This window comes from Rhea americana, unplaced genomic scaffold (genome assembly GCF_003343005.1).
Source record: "Rhea americana isolate MKP2758 unplaced genomic scaffold, rheAme1 scaffold_114, whole genome shotgun sequence".
Taxonomy (NCBI): domain Eukaryota; kingdom Metazoa; phylum Chordata; class Aves; order Rheiformes; family Rheidae; genus Rhea; species Rhea americana.
This window is the reverse complement of record NW_028185195.1, coordinates 2,218,458-2,239,766: the sequence shown is the minus strand read 5'-3', so window position 1 is coordinate 2,239,766 and position 21,309 is coordinate 2,218,458. Positions and strand designations below refer to the sequence as shown.

General features: G+C 36.2%; 1 protein-coding gene across 1 annotated transcript in view; it reads right to left on the bottom strand.

The window, feature by feature from the left end:
* Positions 1 to 21,309, bottom strand: part of EDIL3 (EGF like and discoidin domains 3) — a 229,263-nt gene that overhangs the window by 77,191 nt on the left and 130,763 nt on the right. The window contains exon 6 of the mRNA XM_085316785.1: positions 874 to 1,055. Within this exon, the coding sequence (XP_085172911.1) occupies positions 874 to 1,055 (182 nt within the window). The remainder of the gene's footprint in view (positions 1 to 873; positions 1,056 to 21,309) is intronic.

Below are 21,309 nucleotides of genomic sequence, written 5' to 3'. Positions count from 1 at the left end.
GAGCAGCGGCTCCTTCACATACTGACCRTATCGATTAGCGTGCAAGTTTTTCCCACGAGTATGTATCTTCACCTGTGCTAACTAATACATGCTAAAGCTTAGACCAGCCCACACTTCATAACAAGAAAATGGCATAAGAGTAAAGAGCTGCAGAAATTACTAGTTGAGCATTATCTTCGTTAAAATACAGCCACAGAACTTCACATTCCATTGCTTCGTGACTTTTTCTGAAAACATTTGCTAGGCCTGGAGAAATCCAGCCCRCAAAGGGAACATTGCCATTTGAATCTAGAGATAACATCCTCTGTTATCTCTAAAGTATGTTTAGCCCCACAGACATGGTTGAACTAACAACTATTTCAACCTTAAATAAAACAGTTACTGTTACTTCCAGAGTGATGCACACACTGCTTAAAGTATATGTGCGTCCTGAGCAGCTAAGCAGAGAGGATAAACTATTTCCACAGGCCATCGCATGGCAAAAAACATATTAAAGCAGACTAGAGTTATGCCCCAAAGAAGGCTGTAGGAGTGTGTCGAAGTACATCCAACAGGGGATACTGCTCCTAAATGCCACAAAAGACCTAATGAGCAAATGTAGCACTTGTGGRAAAAGCCTCCTTGAAAAGACTATAAATTCTTAGAGTTACAGTGGAACATATGCATACATTTCTCAAATAAAAAAAACCCTATGTATTTATAAAGTTGAAATTATTACTCTTTTGAAACTAAATAGTTCATTTTAGTCTAGGCTACACTTATGACAGTGAATAAGAATCTAGCTATTAGTTTACCACTTGTCTTCATCACTTTCTTTAGGGGCAATTGAATTAAGGAGATTTCTTTTCTTTTCTCCTCAACTCCATCTGTTACCTGAATCCATGGCCATCTGTCATTTTCTGCAGCAGTCCAAGCATTTACAAGACCCTTCTTATTAAGTCGTGCATAGTATGGATACCATTTCTGGAGTCCAAAAAGAGCTCGATGAGTGGATGACGCAGTAATTTGTTGGTTTGACACAATTCCTCCTTCTATTCCTAGAGGGCCAGAGCATCCTATGAATGAAAACAAGAAAAGAAACAAATATAACTGAAATTATCGATTACTTCTGAGTCACTAGGGACTTACTTATAAATAGCATATAAATAGATTCAAAGGATCACGTGCCAAATATGTTATTAGAGGAGATTTGAGGCATCTGAGTGGCATTTTTTTGTTTGTAGAAATGAGTAAATACTACAAAAATTTTGCTTGTAAATAACTATTCCCATTATAAAATCAAAGAAATAGACTAAGCTTGTAACTTCTTTTGGTTTGCTTTCTCTTGAGAGTTGTGAGTTTGAGTTTTATGGATACAAACATTAAGAAAATGATTCCCATATACAAATATTGAAGTAGTTGCTAAAAGCAAAATTGAAATTGTGTAATTACTGCAAAGTTTCCATATTGCTGCTTGTGCCATAACAATTAGTTCCTTAGCCAATACACTACAAATTGTTACTGCATTCATCTTTTGAAATATGAAATGTTGTTACATTAAAAATAAAGGCATTACATATCTAATCAGCAAAACACAAAGTATATACGTAACCATAATGTTCAGTTGTTCACAATTTTATGAACGATGTTGATCACTATTTTTTCATCTGAAATAGTTAGACGTGACCTTTTGTAAATTCAAGATATTTTTGCACACATTGATTTCCAAAGCCACTCAGTTAGGGTACAAGAACAATACTATAACAATTACTGTGAGTAATCCAAATAGGGAGGATTTTGAAAATTCATGACATACAAATGATTGGCAGGCTACCTATTATTAAACCCCCTCAGCCACTTTCAAATAAACATGACTTGTTTTCTTTCTCTAATCAATTCAGATGCACAATATAAAGACAAGCTTATTACAGGAATTACTGTAGCAGTTGATCTGCTCAGTTGTTCAGAAGATCTTCTATTTTGTAGTCAACTGCACTTTAGCAATTTTAAACACAACAGAATGGAGCAGACATTTGCTTACTTTTAAGGTTTTCTCCAAAGCTTGGCAGTGCTTTCACCTTTAGCACTACCAARGAATAAACTCTGAAATGGTGCTGCTATGAAATCCTTACACCATATTGTCATAAAGTCACATATAATTCAATTCTTCATTAATTAAAATATACAGAGAAGAAAAAGTGACCAGTGCAATTTGCTCCTTTCGACAGAAGCTGAGGCAGGGAGGCAGTGCTGGGAGTCATTAGCAACATAATCGCTGGGTACTGTGTGCCACTAGTAAATGGGACAAATATAAAACAAATCTAAGCTGGTGATGGGGCCAYGAACAAGCATGTGTGCATGCTCTGAAAACTGCAGCTACACCCCTCATACTGGTGGAGCTCCAAATATATTATTTCTCAGATAGGAAAACTATCTGATGGGATGCTATTTAGGAAGATGCTAAATGAAATCTTGGTCCATTGAAATTATGATCAACTCCCACCATACCATGATTTCATCCATTTTTTTAACAGTCCTTTAAGCTCAGCTAAACCTAAAGAGCGAGTGCTTTTTGTGTCACGTATCACCCATCAATAAAGCCATTGTAATCATCACTTTGCTAATAACTCTGTTGATGCTGCACAAGATGGAACAAAACGCAGCTCGCTCTCCCGCAGCTGTCCCAGATGCACAGTAACGCCAGTAGAAAACAGTCTTTGTCACTAGCGTAGGCAGAAACAATACAGGATGGATTTAAAAAAAATCCACATCTGTTGGAAAAGTGTTATTTTTCACAGTGTTATAGAGTGTTATTTACACATTCAAAGATCTATTCAGATSTTAGCCCTGCTTCTGAAATCTTTTCAGCTAATCAGATTAAATCCTTTTGGYTTAAAAATGGCCACACATGCTTCCAAGGTGTGTGTGTGGGGGGKAATTCTGCATTTTCAGAGGAAAATCAAAGGCAGTTAAATTGCCAGGTATAGCACTTACTATACTCTGTCACTTATGACTATATACAGTAAGAAGTGTTTGCCTTCCTTAGCTTTAGAAGGATTACTCCTAAAATCCAAAACAAATGTCTACCTTTAGGCAATAGGCACTTCGCTGTACAAGCTTATTTTAATTGCAGTTCTAGCCTTGTCAATTTGTCACTTGTTAATTTGAGTTAAACCCCAAATTTACCACTTACAAGAATTAAAAACAATACATTAGCAATACTTCCTCCTTTGGTGTTCATTCTAAGCAAAACGAAATGAGATGCATAGGAAACGTGAGACTGGATAGCCATTTCCAACCAATACTAGATTTACAACAAAACGTATGTAYGCACTGTTAAGATCTGCCTTTAGAGGACTGTCCTTATTCACTGCCCTGAAGCGCAGATCATTCTCGTGAGACAGGAAATTTGAATTAAGCATTATGCTTGCTAGTCTAAACCACAGAATTTATAATATAATCCTAGTCCTTTTGACCATAGCAGTGCTGACCAATTAAGCAACTTCCTGGGCAGAGGCCTGGCAGCTGGGTCTTGAAGAAGCCAACCCAAGGCTATCTCTTCCTGCGACGTACCTGAGACACCGGTGCACACGAAATTAAGGTTGTTTTCTTGAGTGGTGTTACCTCGAGTTTGACAACAGTAAATTTAATCTGCTACTTTATAGCTAAATCAATCAGTTTTTTGAGATCTTTCTAAACTCTTCGGTCCATTTTAATAACAATAAGTAAATTTCCTAATTTATCAGAATATTTTGCTACCTTACGCTTCCGGAAGGATATTAAACGGTCAGGATTTCAGCACAGATTTTGCTAGAACTCTATAAGTAAGCTCCTTCTGTTGTTAAAACTGACCATTTTATCCATCCTTTTCCTCTTTAACTAGAAGATATTTTTCCAGTTTATTTTCTTTCATCAGTTGAAAGGAAATTCTTGAAAAATTTTGGGGGAATTTAAATACAGCACAGCAAATAGAATTTCTTTATCCCTATTGGTTCATTAACTTCTTCCAAGTGCTCCAATAGATTGTGGGAAAGGCCTTCTCCTTACAAAACCTATAATGGGGGTATTRCACTCTAAATTCCCAATAAACTTACTTTGCCTGAAAACTTGCAGCCTTTGGTTCTATCAAACATATTTTTACCTGTGAAGCACTGGCAATACAGAAGCTGCTGCGTAAGATCTTCAATTTAAGACACAAAAATGCTTTTCTTCAGGCTAAAGTAGCAATTACTCCTTTTAGTTCTTACAGGATATGATATGCCATCAACTACTAGCAATGGAGAAAACAAGATACTGCTGCTTTTGGAGATTTTTTATGTGCTAAATAAAAAAAAATTGTTAAATAAAGGKTTTTTTAAATAGGAGATGCACATTTTTGCAAAACAGGTACACGCTGTATTATGTTTTATTGCTGTTATACCTCTATTTCTATTAAATCCACAGTTCATTTAACAAAAATCACAACAAGTCGGGAAGCTGGAGCCTCCARGGGGGTAATAGTATCACTACAACGACCCTGTACAATTCATGCTGGTCAGTGTCAGTCATTGATAGACACCATTTTTATTAGTTAAYGCTGATGCACTGGGATATGACAAGTAACTTGATGCAAGAAAGTAAAAAAAAAAAAAAAATAGAATAGCAACAATTTGCATGACAGTTTCATGCTATAGATTCATGAGGAAGATTTTGTCACCGAGAGCTGTTACTTTTTATGTCATTAATAGCAAAATACTAACTCAAACAGCATTTTTTTAATCCTACACTGATAACTGGTGTACACCAAATGAAGCACTACTGATGCTCCTCTTACTCTCACTAAACATAAACCAATGCTCAGAACACCCATTTCACTGCTCATGAAGATGACACAAATACCAATACGAACCAATAAGCTATGTAACTCAATGGATCCAGTGAAGGATGGTAAAAGTCAACACTAACACCTGAAAAGTTAAAGATTCAGCTATCTTTTAATTTCTCCTAAGAACCCCCATCAATTCAGGTGAAGATGGCATAGTGATAAAACTGCTTTGAAGGTTTCTTTAACTATATCTGAAATGCAATATATCAGTTTTTACCACAAAGTGAATGATCAATATTCCAGATTTCACTCCTAGGCCAAGGTTATGGGGACGCCTCGGCTCTTCCAACAATAAAYGTCTCCAGTAGAACACAAATGTTTATGCAAAAAGAAATAGAAGATGATAACTAGAGAAAAGCTTACTCTGGTTCACACATATAACTCTACAAATGTAAAACAGAAGAGGGAAACAAGTCAGTGATTCTCACTATCAATAGATGAAGGATAAAAAATTTTTAAGAAAAAAAAGAATTACCATAATGGGATGTAATAATAAGCAGAAAGCACTAAGTAAACACGTTACTCAAGTGTGTTTAATGTGGACTTCTAYATTTTATTTCAGTCCACAAATTAAGCAAAACCTCCAAATGGTTTAAACATTGCTTGTAAATGTGAGGATTATGCCTCTGCAAACAGAAGAAAAAGATTTCTTGTTATTGACGAAGAAGCACGTCTGATTCTGCAGCATGAATATATTGCTTTCATTCCTTCTGTTGGTTTGTCTCCAGGTAACGTCATCAAAACAAACAGATGCAAAATTGAAGGCACGCAGAAAACAAATCTGCTTTAGACATCTGTACTCTTGTCTTTCTCCAAGCACCTCATTTTGTGGAACGAGATTACTCTGGCTGTGCTTAGCATAGCACGRTAATTGTGCCGAACACAAACCCTGACAATGGCATTACAGATGACCTCTGATATTTCAGTAATTCATGCTGATACATGCATAAGCTTCCCATCACACAAGCTAGACATCAGCCTATTCCCCCAGCCACTCACACATCCTTGCCCAGTTTGTTCCCTCAAGGATAGGTCTCTTTTGATAACAGTGGATTTGTTTTTATAGGAGCTAGTTCARTGGGTATGGACCATCACTTAGTGATCTGCTGTTAAAGACACATGAARGTATACACAAAATACGAAGGTTTCTGTAGAGTATCAAAGCTATGAAACGCTGATGATAAAATTACTGTTTCTAATTTTCTTCCTTGTAAAGACAACATAAAGTGATTTTGTAGAGGGGTGGCTGGGAGACGGAGTTTTCCTTCTTGTGAGAATCCTCTGATGGACAGTTTGAGCCATTTCCTACACTGAGATAGCTTTGAGAAGCTGACACTTCCAGCACAGGACTGGAGCCTGTGGAGATGGCAGCTTGGTGAAACCAGGTTAGCCCATTTTACACAGTGTTGCGTCTGAAATGGAAAGTTGTTATTCGTGGACTGATTTGCTTAGTTCTCATTTGGKGATTTCTGCATTCTGCTCTTTGCACAGAAAGGATATTCCCTACTSAAAGCACAGGAATTAATGCCTGGGGAACTGCAACATACAGCAGGCTTAGAGCAATCTATTCAACAGGAATTAACAACATTAAACGAAGACACAACTGACCTAGGAAGTCCTTAAAGTGATGACAGCTAGAAGCTGGAAAAACACAGYGGGAGAACCACCACTTTATGCTTATCCTTTTCTTACACTCATTCACTAAGCATTCACTTCAGATCTCTGTCACAGGCAGTCAGCTTTCATTTCACCAAGCATAACTATTGTTATGCTCAAAAAGAAGGATGTGTATAAAATCTCGTATCTTCAACACTGTAACCAGAAAAAACATTTCACCTCGTGTTCATGGTCCGTGAAGTGAATGCTTCTGCTATGTTCTGTGTTGAACTCAGTAACATTAATGTTGTTAATAATGTTCTTAGGCACGTTCAAAATGTTTTTAATGGAACTAGCCTGGAAAGAGGACTCCTGGAATGCAGCACACAGTTTATGGATCCTTGTCATAAAAAAAATATAAGGGCTTCCAATTATCTGGAAAAGTTTCTTAAAGCCAAGACTTGCCAAGTATGTCCATGCTATTCCTGAAAAATGTTTGTTAAATGCTTTTTTCAAAAAACAACCAACTACCACATGGCCAATTTACTGTGTCTTGTCCTTATTATACGAAGAGGGACAACAGTGTACTCTTCTGCGACAGCCTTTAGTGTGTCTGAAAACACATCTCTTGTCTCCTTTCAGTATTCAGTTTTCTAGCCTGAGGTGCCAAATAGCCGCTATTTACTACGCCAAACACACAGCACAGCTCAAAGCTTGAGGGAACACGGCTGTCCTGGCCATGGGGGACACTGGTAGAAGACAGGCACAACTCYTGAAAGCCAGGAGCGAGCTCAAAATCCCAAAAATGGTTAGCTGAGCCTTGACAACCAACCACCATATGGCCAATCTGCAGCGACAGCAGAAAACCATGGTTGTTCTACACTGATCTGAGAAAGGACAGACACRCCATGCAACTGCCTAACACAAAGTGCTTCCTCTGAGTTTACACTGTTACTAAAGTTACTGTCATCTTCAAGGAGCAACTATKACTTTTTTAAAATCAAAGATTAAATTATATTGCAGTAAGGAGTTAGGGGAGTTTTTCAAACTAGCATGCTGATCTCTCACATAGAAATGTATTAATCTCTGAGAAATGATTTTTACATTGCAAGTTGGAAACGTGAAAAATAACATTTTGCCAAATTTGAATAGCAATATTAACCTTTACATAATTTTTACGTAACTCAGAGCCATTAAGGCAGTGCTAAAGTTGATCTGAATAAAAAAGAAATTATGGAGCAACACTGAAACACTTTGCACAAGAATTAAACCACTACTTATCATAGGAGTTAAATGCACAGGAGCTTTCAAGTTGCACTACAAAGTAATTCATACGTGATCATAGTTACACAGAAGACATGAACGAATATGTGGTACCAAGTTCTATTTACCAAGTGCAAGATTTTGTGAACGTGGACTTGGGCCCCTGCGGTTGGGGTGGTTTGCCTGGTTGTGGATCTGTCAGTTATACCCTGCACGTCCAGCCACTGTAAATGGTCACGGCACAGAGCACAACCAATCACTTACTTAGGCGGGTAAAAACAAAATGAGGGACCCAACTGGATTTCAAAATAATCCTTTCTATTTTCTACCGAATACTGTACAATTCATGCACCTCCTCCTCCCTTGTGTATTGCTAGAAATATTTCTTTAAAGAATACAAGAAAAGAAATCTCAGTTACGTTAYGAACTTTGCTAATCAGGCACTGTATTTTGTGAACTTCAGCCTGATTTCAGATGGCTTCAGTCAGCTTCATCTTTTCGATTTCCTTGKTTTTTTATTACTTTGATCTGCCTTTACTACAGTACTTGGGGGAGAGGGAGGAGTTGCGGAGTGGAAAAAAAAGTACCAGATATAAATAACTTACTTCCATGGTAAATGCACTATATTGTAGTATATCCTCCCCTCTTCACCAAGGTTCTTCTGGAGGACATACTTGTTTGAGTTGCAAGGCAACATTAGTACCAGAACAACTAAAAATTTTAAAAATAGGATAGATGAATATGTCTTAAACTGGTAATACCACTATTTCCAGAAGCTGTCAGCACTCCCAGGAAAGAGCAAGACAAAAAATTTACATACTAATGCTGTAAAATGAGGTTCTGGAAAAGTGTATATTCTCCCTCTCTACTGGAGTAACCCAGCTGATGTAAATGCTAATTTCACAAGTGTTAATTGCACAGAAATTTTCATTGATTTCTTTTATAACTTTTGTTAAATCTCATCAGTAGAAGTGAAATATCTGGATTTGGACCAAGTCCAGTTGTGGATTGTTTTGAAAATCTGAACTGAATCTCTGAATTGGTCACAGGAATCAGATGACAATATCATGTGTTTGTATATGTATGCACACAGGTGTGTGTGTATGCACGTGTGAGAGTGTGTGTGTGTGTGTGTGTGTGTGTTAACTAACTAGTGCTAATGTAAAGGCAGTTCATGACATCGGAAAATTTTTYTKTTCCAAAAARWTTKAAAAAAWATTTKAAAAAAAAAAAAAAAAAAAAAAAGCTTTCTCTTGCAAGTAGAACTGGAAAGATAAGATATAGTTACTCTGAAAGTCTGCATTTTCCTGGCAGACCTACAGTGGAAATCAATGGGATTACAACATCAGTGTAATTAGCATTTCTGCAAGCCAGCCTAACAACGAGAATGTTCATTTCCCTCTACTGAGAAGAATATGTGCTTTTCAGATAGCAAATCTCCTTTTGCAGCCTAGATACACTCTTTCTTTGTGTTTTGTTTTATTTTTTTAAGAACAGCAACAGTTCCTAGAAATGACAACGTTACTRGTTACAAGATGTATTCATTGAAATTGTTTAAAAACTACTAGAAGCACTAATTCTACATTGTGATATAACATATCCTTTGGAAAGAATTAAATATACAATTTAACGCCGAATACACAATATAATKGGGAAGTGTTATGCTAAATATGAGCTATAACCACAGGAAAGAACATTAATTGCATGTAAACAATTGGTATTTAAATCCAGCTATCCAGAAACTGCAGCTCTCAGCTTCTGTTTCCATCTTCTTCTATAAAATGTCTGACTTACTAATAACTGTAAATTCAGATATCAGAATTTAGACCTTGTTTCAGCAAGCCATTTGATGTAGGTATAACCTCATATCCTTGTAAAGCAGCTTTTAGAATCAGAGCTTGAAGCCATGTTAAAAYACAGAATTAATTTAAAGGTCACAGACTTTTATTAGGGTGAAAGAGATTCAGAATAAAGATTCACAAAGTAATCTTTGAATATGTGCAGTAAAAGAAGTCTTTCATTACTATAGCTCTGTAGTAAAATGAAACGTCGTACCTGTGACTCTATGAAGTATTTTAAACATAAATCAAACATGTAGATATAGAGATTTTCTATTCCATTATTTTTTTATCAACATCTTTTTTCACCATAAAAGGGATACTATTCCAAAATGTTTATATTAAGAAATAGCTTACTAAACAATGCAAAAATAATGGATAAGATTCATCCCATCCAACTTCAATCACCTTAAAGTTAGGTCTCTATTCTGAGCTAGTTGTTTAGGCTCTTTCTGTTACCCGTGAAAAGAAATGGGCATCTCTAACCCGTGATTTTCATTATTCTATCTCTGAAGTAGGTGTTTGAAATGGATGCGATCCATCTTTTTTGTTTCTACTGACCAAGGAGTAAGCCTAGACTGTTATCTTCCACTTAGTGCCTAATTTTAAGAGGCTAAGTTACGTGAAATGAGTCAGATAGGTCTTAAAAACACTGAGAAGAGATCACATTAAAAATATATAATGACACATTTTCCTGCAAAGACATTTATTAGATAGTTAATATAATGGGTCTTTATGGAAAAAGGTCTTTTAAAAACAGATGTCAAACAAGAGATTAGAATAACACCAAGCAAATAATTTGCCAGATTTTTGGTTTTCTGTTGAAAAAGACAATAATTAAAAAGTTGATGTGACAATTGGTATATGCAATTACTAAGTAATTTATATTGAAATACACACACGAAACCTCAGAAAGCTATTTGCAGAGAAATACCAAGTGACCCCTTGCTCTGTCTATATTATATCTAAACTTGTAACTGCAGATCCTTTCCACATCAGCTAAATCCTGCAAAGTCAAACCAACACAGCAGACCCCAGCCTGTGTTGAAATAATCTGACACAGTTCCGTTGACTTCTCACTGATATTGATTTATAGTAGCTGAGGATTTGGCCCAAAGTAGCTCACTTTGTCCTTTAGTATATCATACTACATGAAATAATAATCAGAAATAATTTGCTCATTGATTTAGTACTTTCTCTGCCTGCAGGCCACTCTTAATCAGAACACTTTGCACAACTGCTTGCTGTTCAGATTTATTTGGCTAAAGTTAAGCACAAATACATTTCAGTCCCGGTTACTCACAGTCTGCCAAACTGTGGAAACAGTCTTACAAACTTACACTGAACACAAAAAAATTCCGTTTGATTTCCTAGATGAAATTAAATTTTTGCTGTTAGCTGCATAGGTAATTAGTATGTTTAACAAATTTGAAGAATTTTCAATTCTTCATTACCTCTGAAGATAGCAATTATATCTTCACTTTCAGGAGAAGGTAAAGTTTGACTGTTGGTCAAAGAGACTTATTTTCCAGAAGACCCTGTGTATATGTATGTAGACCACATGTGTAAATGTACAGGCTGACTGAAGAAGAGATAAAGTCTTCTTAAGTTACTAGAAACACTATTTTTTTTATATATATATTCAGTTTACTCTGGTCACATTCACACAACGTAAACATACTGTTTGGAGGTATTCTGACATTCCTGTTGTGAAGGACTGACTAGCTGTYTCATGGCTTGGCTTCAGTAGTCCAGGAGCACTAACTAGCAATGTTTCAATACAGCTGCACATAACACAGATACAGTAGGTATATTCCTACAAATACCTTTTTTGAATGAACTAGCCTCTATTTTTTTCTTTTTGTCAAGAACATTCTTAATGCCATCTCATCTCCTCTCAGGATCATGAGAGCTTCTTTTCTTTTTCCTCACTGGCAGCTCTTGCTTCTTATCCCACCCCTTAACCCATCACTTTTAAACACAAGCAAAGCCCAAGAGCTTCACAGTCCCTCCTACACAGAGATAGATTTTCACCTGGAATGAATCCAAGCAGTGTAAGAACTGTGTACAAAACAYTGACTTTTTAAGCAAGAAAACTCTTCAAAACCCTAATATGAATATAAAAATCGTTTGCCCAAAGGGATGATGAATACTGCAACATCTACATTAGCAATAAGTCTGGTGATGCTAATCAGATCTTTATCCATATTTAAAAATCCCTAGCTCACRTGAAACAATGCTTTAGACTTGACTATCCAACCTGCATTGCATGGCTTGGACTTTGATGGTTACGATGAGCACAGTGTAGAGGGGATACAGCTGCAGGCCACAAGCTCAACTTCACACTTTTTATCTGTTACTATTTTAATTATTCTGCAGCTAATCAAATTATTCACTTACTCTCTGTAGTTCAAGTGCTTTTTGCACAATCCAGTGTTTTGATTTGAGAGATACTGAGTAAAGTGGTTGTAGCAACTCATGTTAATTGTTGTTTTGAAGACTAACCCCATGGGTAAGATCAAATCAATATTTGTGTTTCCCCTGAAGGAATTTAAAATTAATCAGTACTTCCACTAAGACACGGTAACAAACCTCTTCCTAGTCCATCACAACATGAAATAAAACCATAGAAATGAATTTACAAAACCTCACTTTACTAGACTGAAGTCTAGTATAAAAATYTACTCCAGTGGACTTGCAGTACACATAATGTTAGTTATAGTTACTGTTTCAGATAGCAGATAAAAATGTAAAGTCACAGGAGTTATGACTTCCCAGTGACTTTTAACCACACAACRTAATAGTACATTTTTGCCTGACCATAGTGTATTTATAGAGCCATTCTGTTCTGAAATCTGGTTAATAGCACACAAAGCATTTATTTCCATAAGCTTGCTTCACAGAATTAAAACAAAACAAAATGGATTTTCTTGACCTGCAAACATCTTAGTTATTATTGCTATTATTTCAGAAGTATGATTCAAAATACGTTAGTAGCTAGTGTGGGGCACTTGGCACTCCGGTTAAGAATATGATTAAACTTGTTTCATGTCTCCACATAAAATAGTGTATGTCAAAGACAACATCTTTACCAATTTGCATCATCAGCAGTTAATGAGCACACAGACACTTCTAGACAAGCAAACTTTTCAAATGATGTTATATTAAACTTCACATTTCTAGGAGCTGACATGAAAATGACCTGATTAGTTATGTTCCATGCAATGGAAGACAGCTTTTCAGATGGTAATGGGAAGAACTGCTACCTATTTGCTGAYATGCCCCAACATATTAAATGTTTTTGTGCTTATGTAGCATCTCAGCAGATATCAACACATTATTCTGTTATCATATTGGTCAACACACTTCATACGTGCAAGCAATGTCTTTCTGAACTCATCAAATATAAAGAAATTGAATATTATGTTCTACTTCTCAATAGTGCTACTACTGCTAAGCGACTATTATGTTCTTCCATTACCAAACACTCTCTTCATAACGTCATAGTTAGGTTGTGAGATTCAGTCTTGTCTATTACTTGACCTACAAGGTTTATGCTGAGGAAAAAGTATAAAAATAAAATTAGGTAATTCTTTGGCAGTCTGAGGATTAAAGGAAAAAAAAAGGCAAGCAAAAAGATTTAAGTTCTGTCACCTAATAATGACTTCTTTTTTTTTCTTTTCCAGTGTTAATGTGTTTTCATTACTCAGTGCTTCTAGAAATTTTGCATAGATGAAGAAGGTAGATACAGAGGCTGTCACTACAGAGATACATTGATAAATCAATGCTCCACTCATCTACAAAAAAAGCTCTCGGGTGCATTGTGGGAACTACAGAAAGATGTGTCTTCTATACTTTGTAAGCTTCTGAGTCTACAGCTAAAAATAGGATCACTAAGTATCCAACAGATAAAGACAATCTGTTGGAAAAGAGTCAGGATGGCTTCTGTAAAGGGCAATCCTGCCTCACTCACCCTTTGGAGTTCCTTAATGACAGCAATAAACACAGGAATAAAGAGGATTCAGCGGACAAAGTATACTTGGATTTTCAGAAATCATTGGGAAGGTTTCAGTATTGCCACTATATTTCACTACTGGATTAAAGAAAAGGTCCTTTTATAGACGGAAATCTAATTAAAAAACAGAAAGTTTTGAAGATGAAGTGTCAGCAGTGGCATCCCTTGGGATCAGTACTGGAACCAGTATTATTCAGCTTCTTCAACAGTAACTTGGAGAACAGGGTAAATGGAGAAATCAATAGGTTTGAAGGCAGCTTGCTTGATCAAATGCCACTCCGATGGTAAACTCCAGAAAGACATAAAAAAACTGAGTGAGCGCCAAAAGGGTAGCAGATAAATTTCAGCGTACACAAATGGAAGATAATATATCTAGGAAAAAAGCCTAAATTGAACTTGGAAATGGCAATTACAATTCTGAATAGAGATCTTAGAGTCATCATCAACAGTTCTCTGAAATCATCAGCTCAAYGTGGCAGCAGCAGCCAAAAAGCCAACAGAAAGTTAGGCACTTTGAACAAGACAGATTACCATTTTGAAGGTGTATGATCGTACTCTGTGCTCTTCCGATCTCTGGAAGGACAGAGTGGAGCTAGAGAAATTGTACAGAATTGTGATTAAAATGATGAAATAGATACAGCATCTACCTTATGAAAAGAATGTAAAAAAATAGGACTTTCCAGTTGGAAAGGCTGAAGAGGGGTGTGGTTGAACTTAATAGAAATATGGGGGTGGTAGACAAGGTGAACACCATACTGTTCATCAGATCCCACAATACTAAAACTAGGGAGCACTCACTGAAATTCATAGATCAGCTTATACTTCTCCGCACAGTGAGTGGGTAGTGAGCTTCTGAAGCCCTCTGCCCTGCCACAAGAAGTTTTGGAGGTAGGTTCAACAAGTTCAAAAATAGATTAGATAAATTCACATGCAATAGGTCCATAGATGATACTAAAGAGAAGAGTCAAAGATGTATCCTCCAATCCTATAATATTCCTAATATAAAAATTGTGAACCTGGAGAAGATACAAGAAGAAAAAATGGAAGAAATTGGCCAAGAGAGCACCTGTTCTTTTATCATTGCCACTGTCAGAGTCAGGATTGCAGGTTAGACAGACTGTTGARGCATCTGACCCAGTATGATGTTTTTTATGTTCTTATGAAATTAGCAATAAAATGCTAGTGAAATCTAGTTAGGAATCCATTATGTTATTCATGTTAATAGCCTATTTAAAAAATGACTCCCCAAGAAAAYACACTGCATACATAATGAATAAGTACAGCAGTTCAATTAGGAATAGAAACTACACTTGAAAAAAGCTACTATTTCAGAAGGCATCTCCTTTTAATATAGTTTATAGGCTCTTTACTCAGCATTCTGTAGGAAACCTAATTATCCCACAGTTTAATATTACTTGGAAAGAAAAATGTTTGTTACAGGATTGCCAAGAAAAGCATAGTTTCTTTTATGCTGACAAACTAACAAATAATATTCCATGTCCTGAAAATCCTTTAAAATAAACATTGTCAACGAAGCCACTAGAAAGCTGTGGATTTTCTATTGCAGCTGTTTAGAGCAGAGATTAGACATACTAAACAATACTATCCAGTCACCAAAATCCAAGTCTTTTAGCATTTTCCTGTTTCTTCTGAATGGAACTTTTAAAATACTTGCATAAATAAAGATACTAGTTTATTGTGGATAAAAACGTCATACCTTACTTAAAAAWTATTTAGACATTTAGAAAATTATAGATTGACTTAGTAACTTTCACTTACAGTTATGTAGAGATTTATTCACAAAACGATATACTATAAGGGCAAAGGTGAAGTTATCTATCAGTAATACATAAACAGTACAACTCTGCTCTCAGTGAAAGCCAGGAGAATCCACTCTGCTGACAACATCCATATTAAGAAATTCCAGATAAAGCTGCACACAAAAGCACTACAATGTAATTACCACAGCCAAGTTGTTTGATTATTTTGATTCAGTAAAGCAGCAATTATACAGAAATCTTTTGTTAACAATCTATCCATAATAACTTCTCAAAAACTGCTAAAGTATAAAAATTTATACATTTCAGTTTAAACTCACAATAGTTCTATGTCTACAGTGATAACACAAAAAAGCTCATATTACCTTGGAAACATGTTAATGGCTTACTTATCTATGCTTCCCTATGCAAAATTTTGTATGAATTGAAATCCTTCAGATAAACATGTGCCATGGAATTGCAATGTTGGTAGCACTGAGGGATGCTGATCTGCTACTTAAAAACTTAAACAGGACTAACAGACCAGAGGAATTTCTGCATTTCTCAACTTTTTGTCTTGCACAAGGGCATCTAATCTCAAGTAATACAAAACAAAACCCACTACAAGATGGAATCTGTGCACTTAAATGCAGTATCTCTTCAGCAAGGATGCATTTGTGTCTGACAAAATCAAGAATAAACTGAAGCTTGGAAAATAGAGCAGCTTGAATTGAGGGTTTCAGGAGGTGTAAGTCTAAGCGAACAGAACTAGCATACATAAGAGAATGATTCAGATTTCTTCCCYATCTGATCAAATTTGAACTCACACAGTATTCATATCCCCCACAGAATGCCCCAGCCACTGCTCTATTGGGAACTATGCGTTGGGACTCTCACTACTGGCTTCTCTTGAAGATGTTCTACCATGCATAAAAAAACGTTAATTACATCCAAGACCACAACCTGCTTTTCCCTGGGCCCTATCTTTAGGCTACACATGGGCAGTGACCTGTCTGCTGTAAGAAAGAACCTTTTTGCATATCCCTGCCCTATATGATGGGACTTTCACGCAGGTGGCCCTATGGTCTAGAGAGACCTTTTGCTCTTTGGGGGGTTCTTTTGCRTCTTACGCTTTTCCTCAACTTTTCATATGGACTAACTTAGGCACTCCCTACCCAGTAAACTGTCTTGGTGAATTCTTTGGAGCCTTCTTCTTGCTCTAGTTTGTACAGGAGGCAAAGGTGACACAAATGTCACTAGGATGCATGATGACTGCCAATCAGGCTTTCCATCGGCAATCAAACCCCACCTTTAAAATACATCATGGTGTCTGAAATTAGGATTCTCTGTCACTAAATATTAATAACGAACAGGATCAAAAACCRGAATTACCTTACTACTGTATCTTTAAATCAACACACAGTTAGTGTTGGAGAGATTTAACTTCTTAGGTTAAGGGACTAAAAACACGCTGCATTTCATAATTAGATAATATTTTACTCCCAACAGTTATATTTGCATGCCTAAGACTAAGGCATTGATTTTCAAGGACCCCATATAATTTGCACCTCCTTTTATTTGCAGAGAACTCAGTGGGAGTTCTGTCATTGACTTCAGTACAGATGAGAAGACACTGAATAGACCACATCACTCATTCTGGGAGAGGAATTTAAATTTTGAGGATTTTCCTAATGACACTTTTTTTATCAAGGAAACAACTTCCTAAGTCAAAAAATGAACAAAAATTAACACTTRTTCAATTTTGCACCTAAAGGAAAAAATAAAGATATTGTGAAAAATATAAAGGACTTCTAAGACTTCTTCATTCATTGACGCTGATGGATCCAAGAAGACACTATCACTCACTTTATTTTCATAGATGGGAAGGAATAATAATAAGAAAAGCAGAAAAGGAAGAGGTTGTAGTAAACAAAGTAAAATCTGTAAACAATTTGTTGTATGGAAGCTATCCAGCAGCGGTACTTTTTAGAAACCCTGCAGAAAAAGAATCATATTTGAACACCGTGGGATGTGAGGATACATACTTGCTTGTAAAGTCAAGTGAATACCGGGAAATATTTCTTCTGATAATATTTGCTTTTCTCTAGCTTTGATTACAACATGGTTATGCAGATTACAATATGGTTACTTTTTATGTTATGCTTATGTATATATGCATATGCAAATGTTAATATGCTTAACATTTAAACTATGGATGTGTAAAAATGGATTGCATAAAAATAGGAACAGACTAATTAGGAAAATTAGGATTCAGCAACACGAGCATAAAGTGGAATAGATATAAGTAGGATAGCAATAGATACAATATTATAAACTACACACTGAAACTTACCTTCAGTAAAGGTATGTAATATTACTATCAACTACAGAGATTTGTCAGCAAAGGAGAATTGTATTTATGGGTAAGATCAGCTACGTTTATTTCCCTAGTAAATGGACTTTCCTGGATCAGGAATGGATCATCATTTCTAAAGGGTTAAAGTTTCACATCCTTTTGCAAACAAAATTTCTAAGTAACTACACCAAACCGAAAAGCTACCTAAATAGCATTTATCATTAATATTAGAAAACAATCATCGATATAAATGAAAAAGGTTTGATGTGAGAGTAACTCCATCATTTTTCAGCAAAGTAATAATCCTTTTTATGAGAATTGTGAAGTCTGAAAGTTTTAATTACACTTTTTTTTTTGAAAACTAACTTACCTCATTCTGAGTCTCAGTTTACACACAGTCAGTCAGAAAAACATAAAGCCTTTCTTTTCCRGTACTGCCGCTGCTGTAGAATTTTTCGTATCTGTTCATCTCTTCATTTATTTTAAAGCAGTGACAGCCTGGACTAAGTAACACGGTGGCTGCTGATCCGCCAAGCTGCAGGCGTTTACCCACCTGGGGCAGCTTTTGGGCTGAAGGCCTAAAACCTAAAACGGTTTATGTAGCATCTGCAGCCGCAAAAGTATGCCGTTTGCCTCAAACCCGACAGGCAAGGAATGACTGCCTTTCCAGTGCTGATCCCTGAAAAAGCTAAAAAGCAGACTCAGCTGTGATGAACTGCCCGCTGCTTTCTCTTCTATACATAATCAATGACTAGATGCTGGAGATGGTCTGTGGTTTGGTTTGGTTTGGTTTTGTTTTTAAAACCTCAGATTATCTAAAGGAATGCAACAACAGGGCATAGTGGTGGTCAGGGACTAAAATAGATGTAAACTACTAGCATCTCAATCCCCTCCTAGGCATCTTACACATCACTGCACCAAAGTCTGCAAGAGGGGCATTGCTGGACTCTCTGCCTGTCCAAAGCAGCAGGAGTTGTGAATTTTGCCTCAGCAGGGAGTTGGGAGTTGATCACTGAACATATTGCATTTCCTTCCCCTTCCGAAAGCTGCAGGTGGGAGCTAGGCAGAGCTTGGAGATTTTAGTCAACTTAGGGCTCATGGAACCATGTTTTGTTCCATTTTCTTTTTAGTTAACATGGATTTTCACTCYTCTCAGCTTGGCTTGAATTTTGAGTCCAAATGAATCTCCAAAGTGTGAATCAACTTTCAAACCTTTACCTTTTGCAAGGTTTACGCCATATTCACTTGGAATTCTACCCTTTTGCTCCATCGTTCGCTGTAGCAAATGTCAAGACAGTTTCATTATGAGAAGCTTAGACAGCCCTAGAGATGCTTTTATTCTCTTCTGTCATTTCTGTGTCCACCAAAGTGTGGCAACAGATTAGATCTGACTAACTCACATGGTGAACTCTCTGTGATCCTCTGTGATGAATTTATATTACAGCATAAATGACCTATGCTTTATAAACACTAAGCCTTAAAATAAGATATTTTACAACTGGACTAAGAGCCGAAATAGAAAAAATGGTCTTGTGACTTGGCTAGTGGGAGCTTTGTTGAGCCTACTGCAACTGAAAATTGTTCTTTTCATATATTTATAATCATTACTGCTTTCATTCAAGGTGCTGTGCTTTTCCACATTCCTAAGGATTTTTTCTGTGGTCATAATAACTAGTAATTTTTCTTCAGCTTGCTTCTTCTGGCTACAGTCTAGCTTTTATTTCTTTTTATAGTACCAATTCTTTACCTGCAAATTATTTTTCATTTCTGTAAGGAGAACTTGAAAGAGAATATGCATTATTGACTATATCAAGCTCTTAAGAGCTATAGAGGCTACTTTGAAAATAGTAGTGTACTGTATTTTTTTAATGCTTAGAAATGTTGAAATATGCATTGACATAGGCTTTGCCACACAAAAATGCACACCAAAGTTCTTTCTACACAGGAAGAGAGGATATTTCTCTAAAACAAGTTTTTTTCTTCCTCTACTTGCTACTATTAATCATGTGGCACATTACAGAAAATGTAGGGTCATCTCCTTCTCTTAAGTCTGAAAAAGCAAGCTGGTAGAAAACAGGWAGGAGAAGGAAATCCTAATCCCAATGCAACCTTCCTATCTCATTACAGAGGGTAATTAAGGGGCACCGTGAGTCAAGAATGACACAAAGCTGAAGAGAGGTAGATCAGGAGGCGTAAGAAAGAAAACATGGAAAAGATGTCCCTGCAACAAGACAGTTCAGGCTAAAATGAGATGCTACAAAGTCAAGTTACAGATGCTAGAAAATGGGGTTGATTGACACAACCCAAAAGCTGTACTAGGAGACTCACGTAGCGAGGAGATGATTAAATTTGTAAAATATGCCTGTTGGTCCTAGGAGCTTATCTGAATATTGTACAAGGAGTTTCTGTCAGAGGATGCAATAAAAATTATGTCCTCTATTGCCTAATCACTGAGAAATGAATTTTTAGAGCGAAACATTTCTGTATAGTACAACAGCACCAAGATGATAATGTACCCAAGGTATAGTACTGCAGACTTTGTTTCAACATCAAATACTGAGAGTTCAGTCTCATTCTCCTATTGTATTGAAAGGAAAAACTACAATTCTGATCAAACTGTTGACCCTAATTTTGCAGACCTTAGTGTCTTAAATGGAATGTCTGGACAAGATAGGTCTGTAGCAGAAGCGTCTGCATGTGTTTTGCTGTTTAGAGATTCAATATCAAAAGTACGAGAGTTTGATTAATATTTTTCACTAGGTCACTGAAATGCCTGGGAGAACATTTCATTTTTAACAATGTGCTCTGTTATTTCTAAAACATTTTCTGCCTCTTTGCTCTTTCATACCTATATATTACACAGATACTCTAGCCAAACCTTATTCTCAGAGCTACGTACCCTTAGCAAACCTCATTAGTTTCAGCAAGAGCTTCAAGAGGGTTTTTGTCCAATGCAAAGATAGAAATGGTATTCCACCCATAACGAGTTGAAATTGTTTTTTTTTTTTTTTTTTAAAAAAGCATCACCATTATTAGTGATACACTCAGCTAGTCTTTTAGCATTTATTTAATCTCTTAAATAATTATTTTCATTCTTACAATAAATTCAAAAAAGGATGGGATGGATTGCCAAGAATGAATTGAATTAAATAGGCTAAATTAACATTCAACATGCAAGAATTTTTCCTTCTTGCATTTTCAAAATGTATTTCTAATATGTTTGTGTTATAAGATCTTTCTGTAATCCAGAGGTCATAAATCAATTATTACCATTAACTTTACATTAAACTGATACATTTCTTTTCTGGCACAAGAATTGTTCCATTCTTCCATTTTTGTAGGACTAACCACACTTTATTTCCTAAACCAACAATGACATTATGTGAATAATAAATTAACTACCCCAAGTACACTAAAAAAGTAAATTTGTTTAAGGGTGATATGCGTGTGCACATAAACACACACATATACCTATCTATAAATTCTCCTTATTTTTTCCATGCAGCCAGTCCTGAGCTTGTATCCCAAATAAAGATAAACACAAATGCATATGTTTACTCTTTTTGATTTGATGTACCCATGGTAAACAAGGGGAAGATTCTAGCTTTTTCTTTTTTCTTCCCCTCCCACTCTTCCAAGTT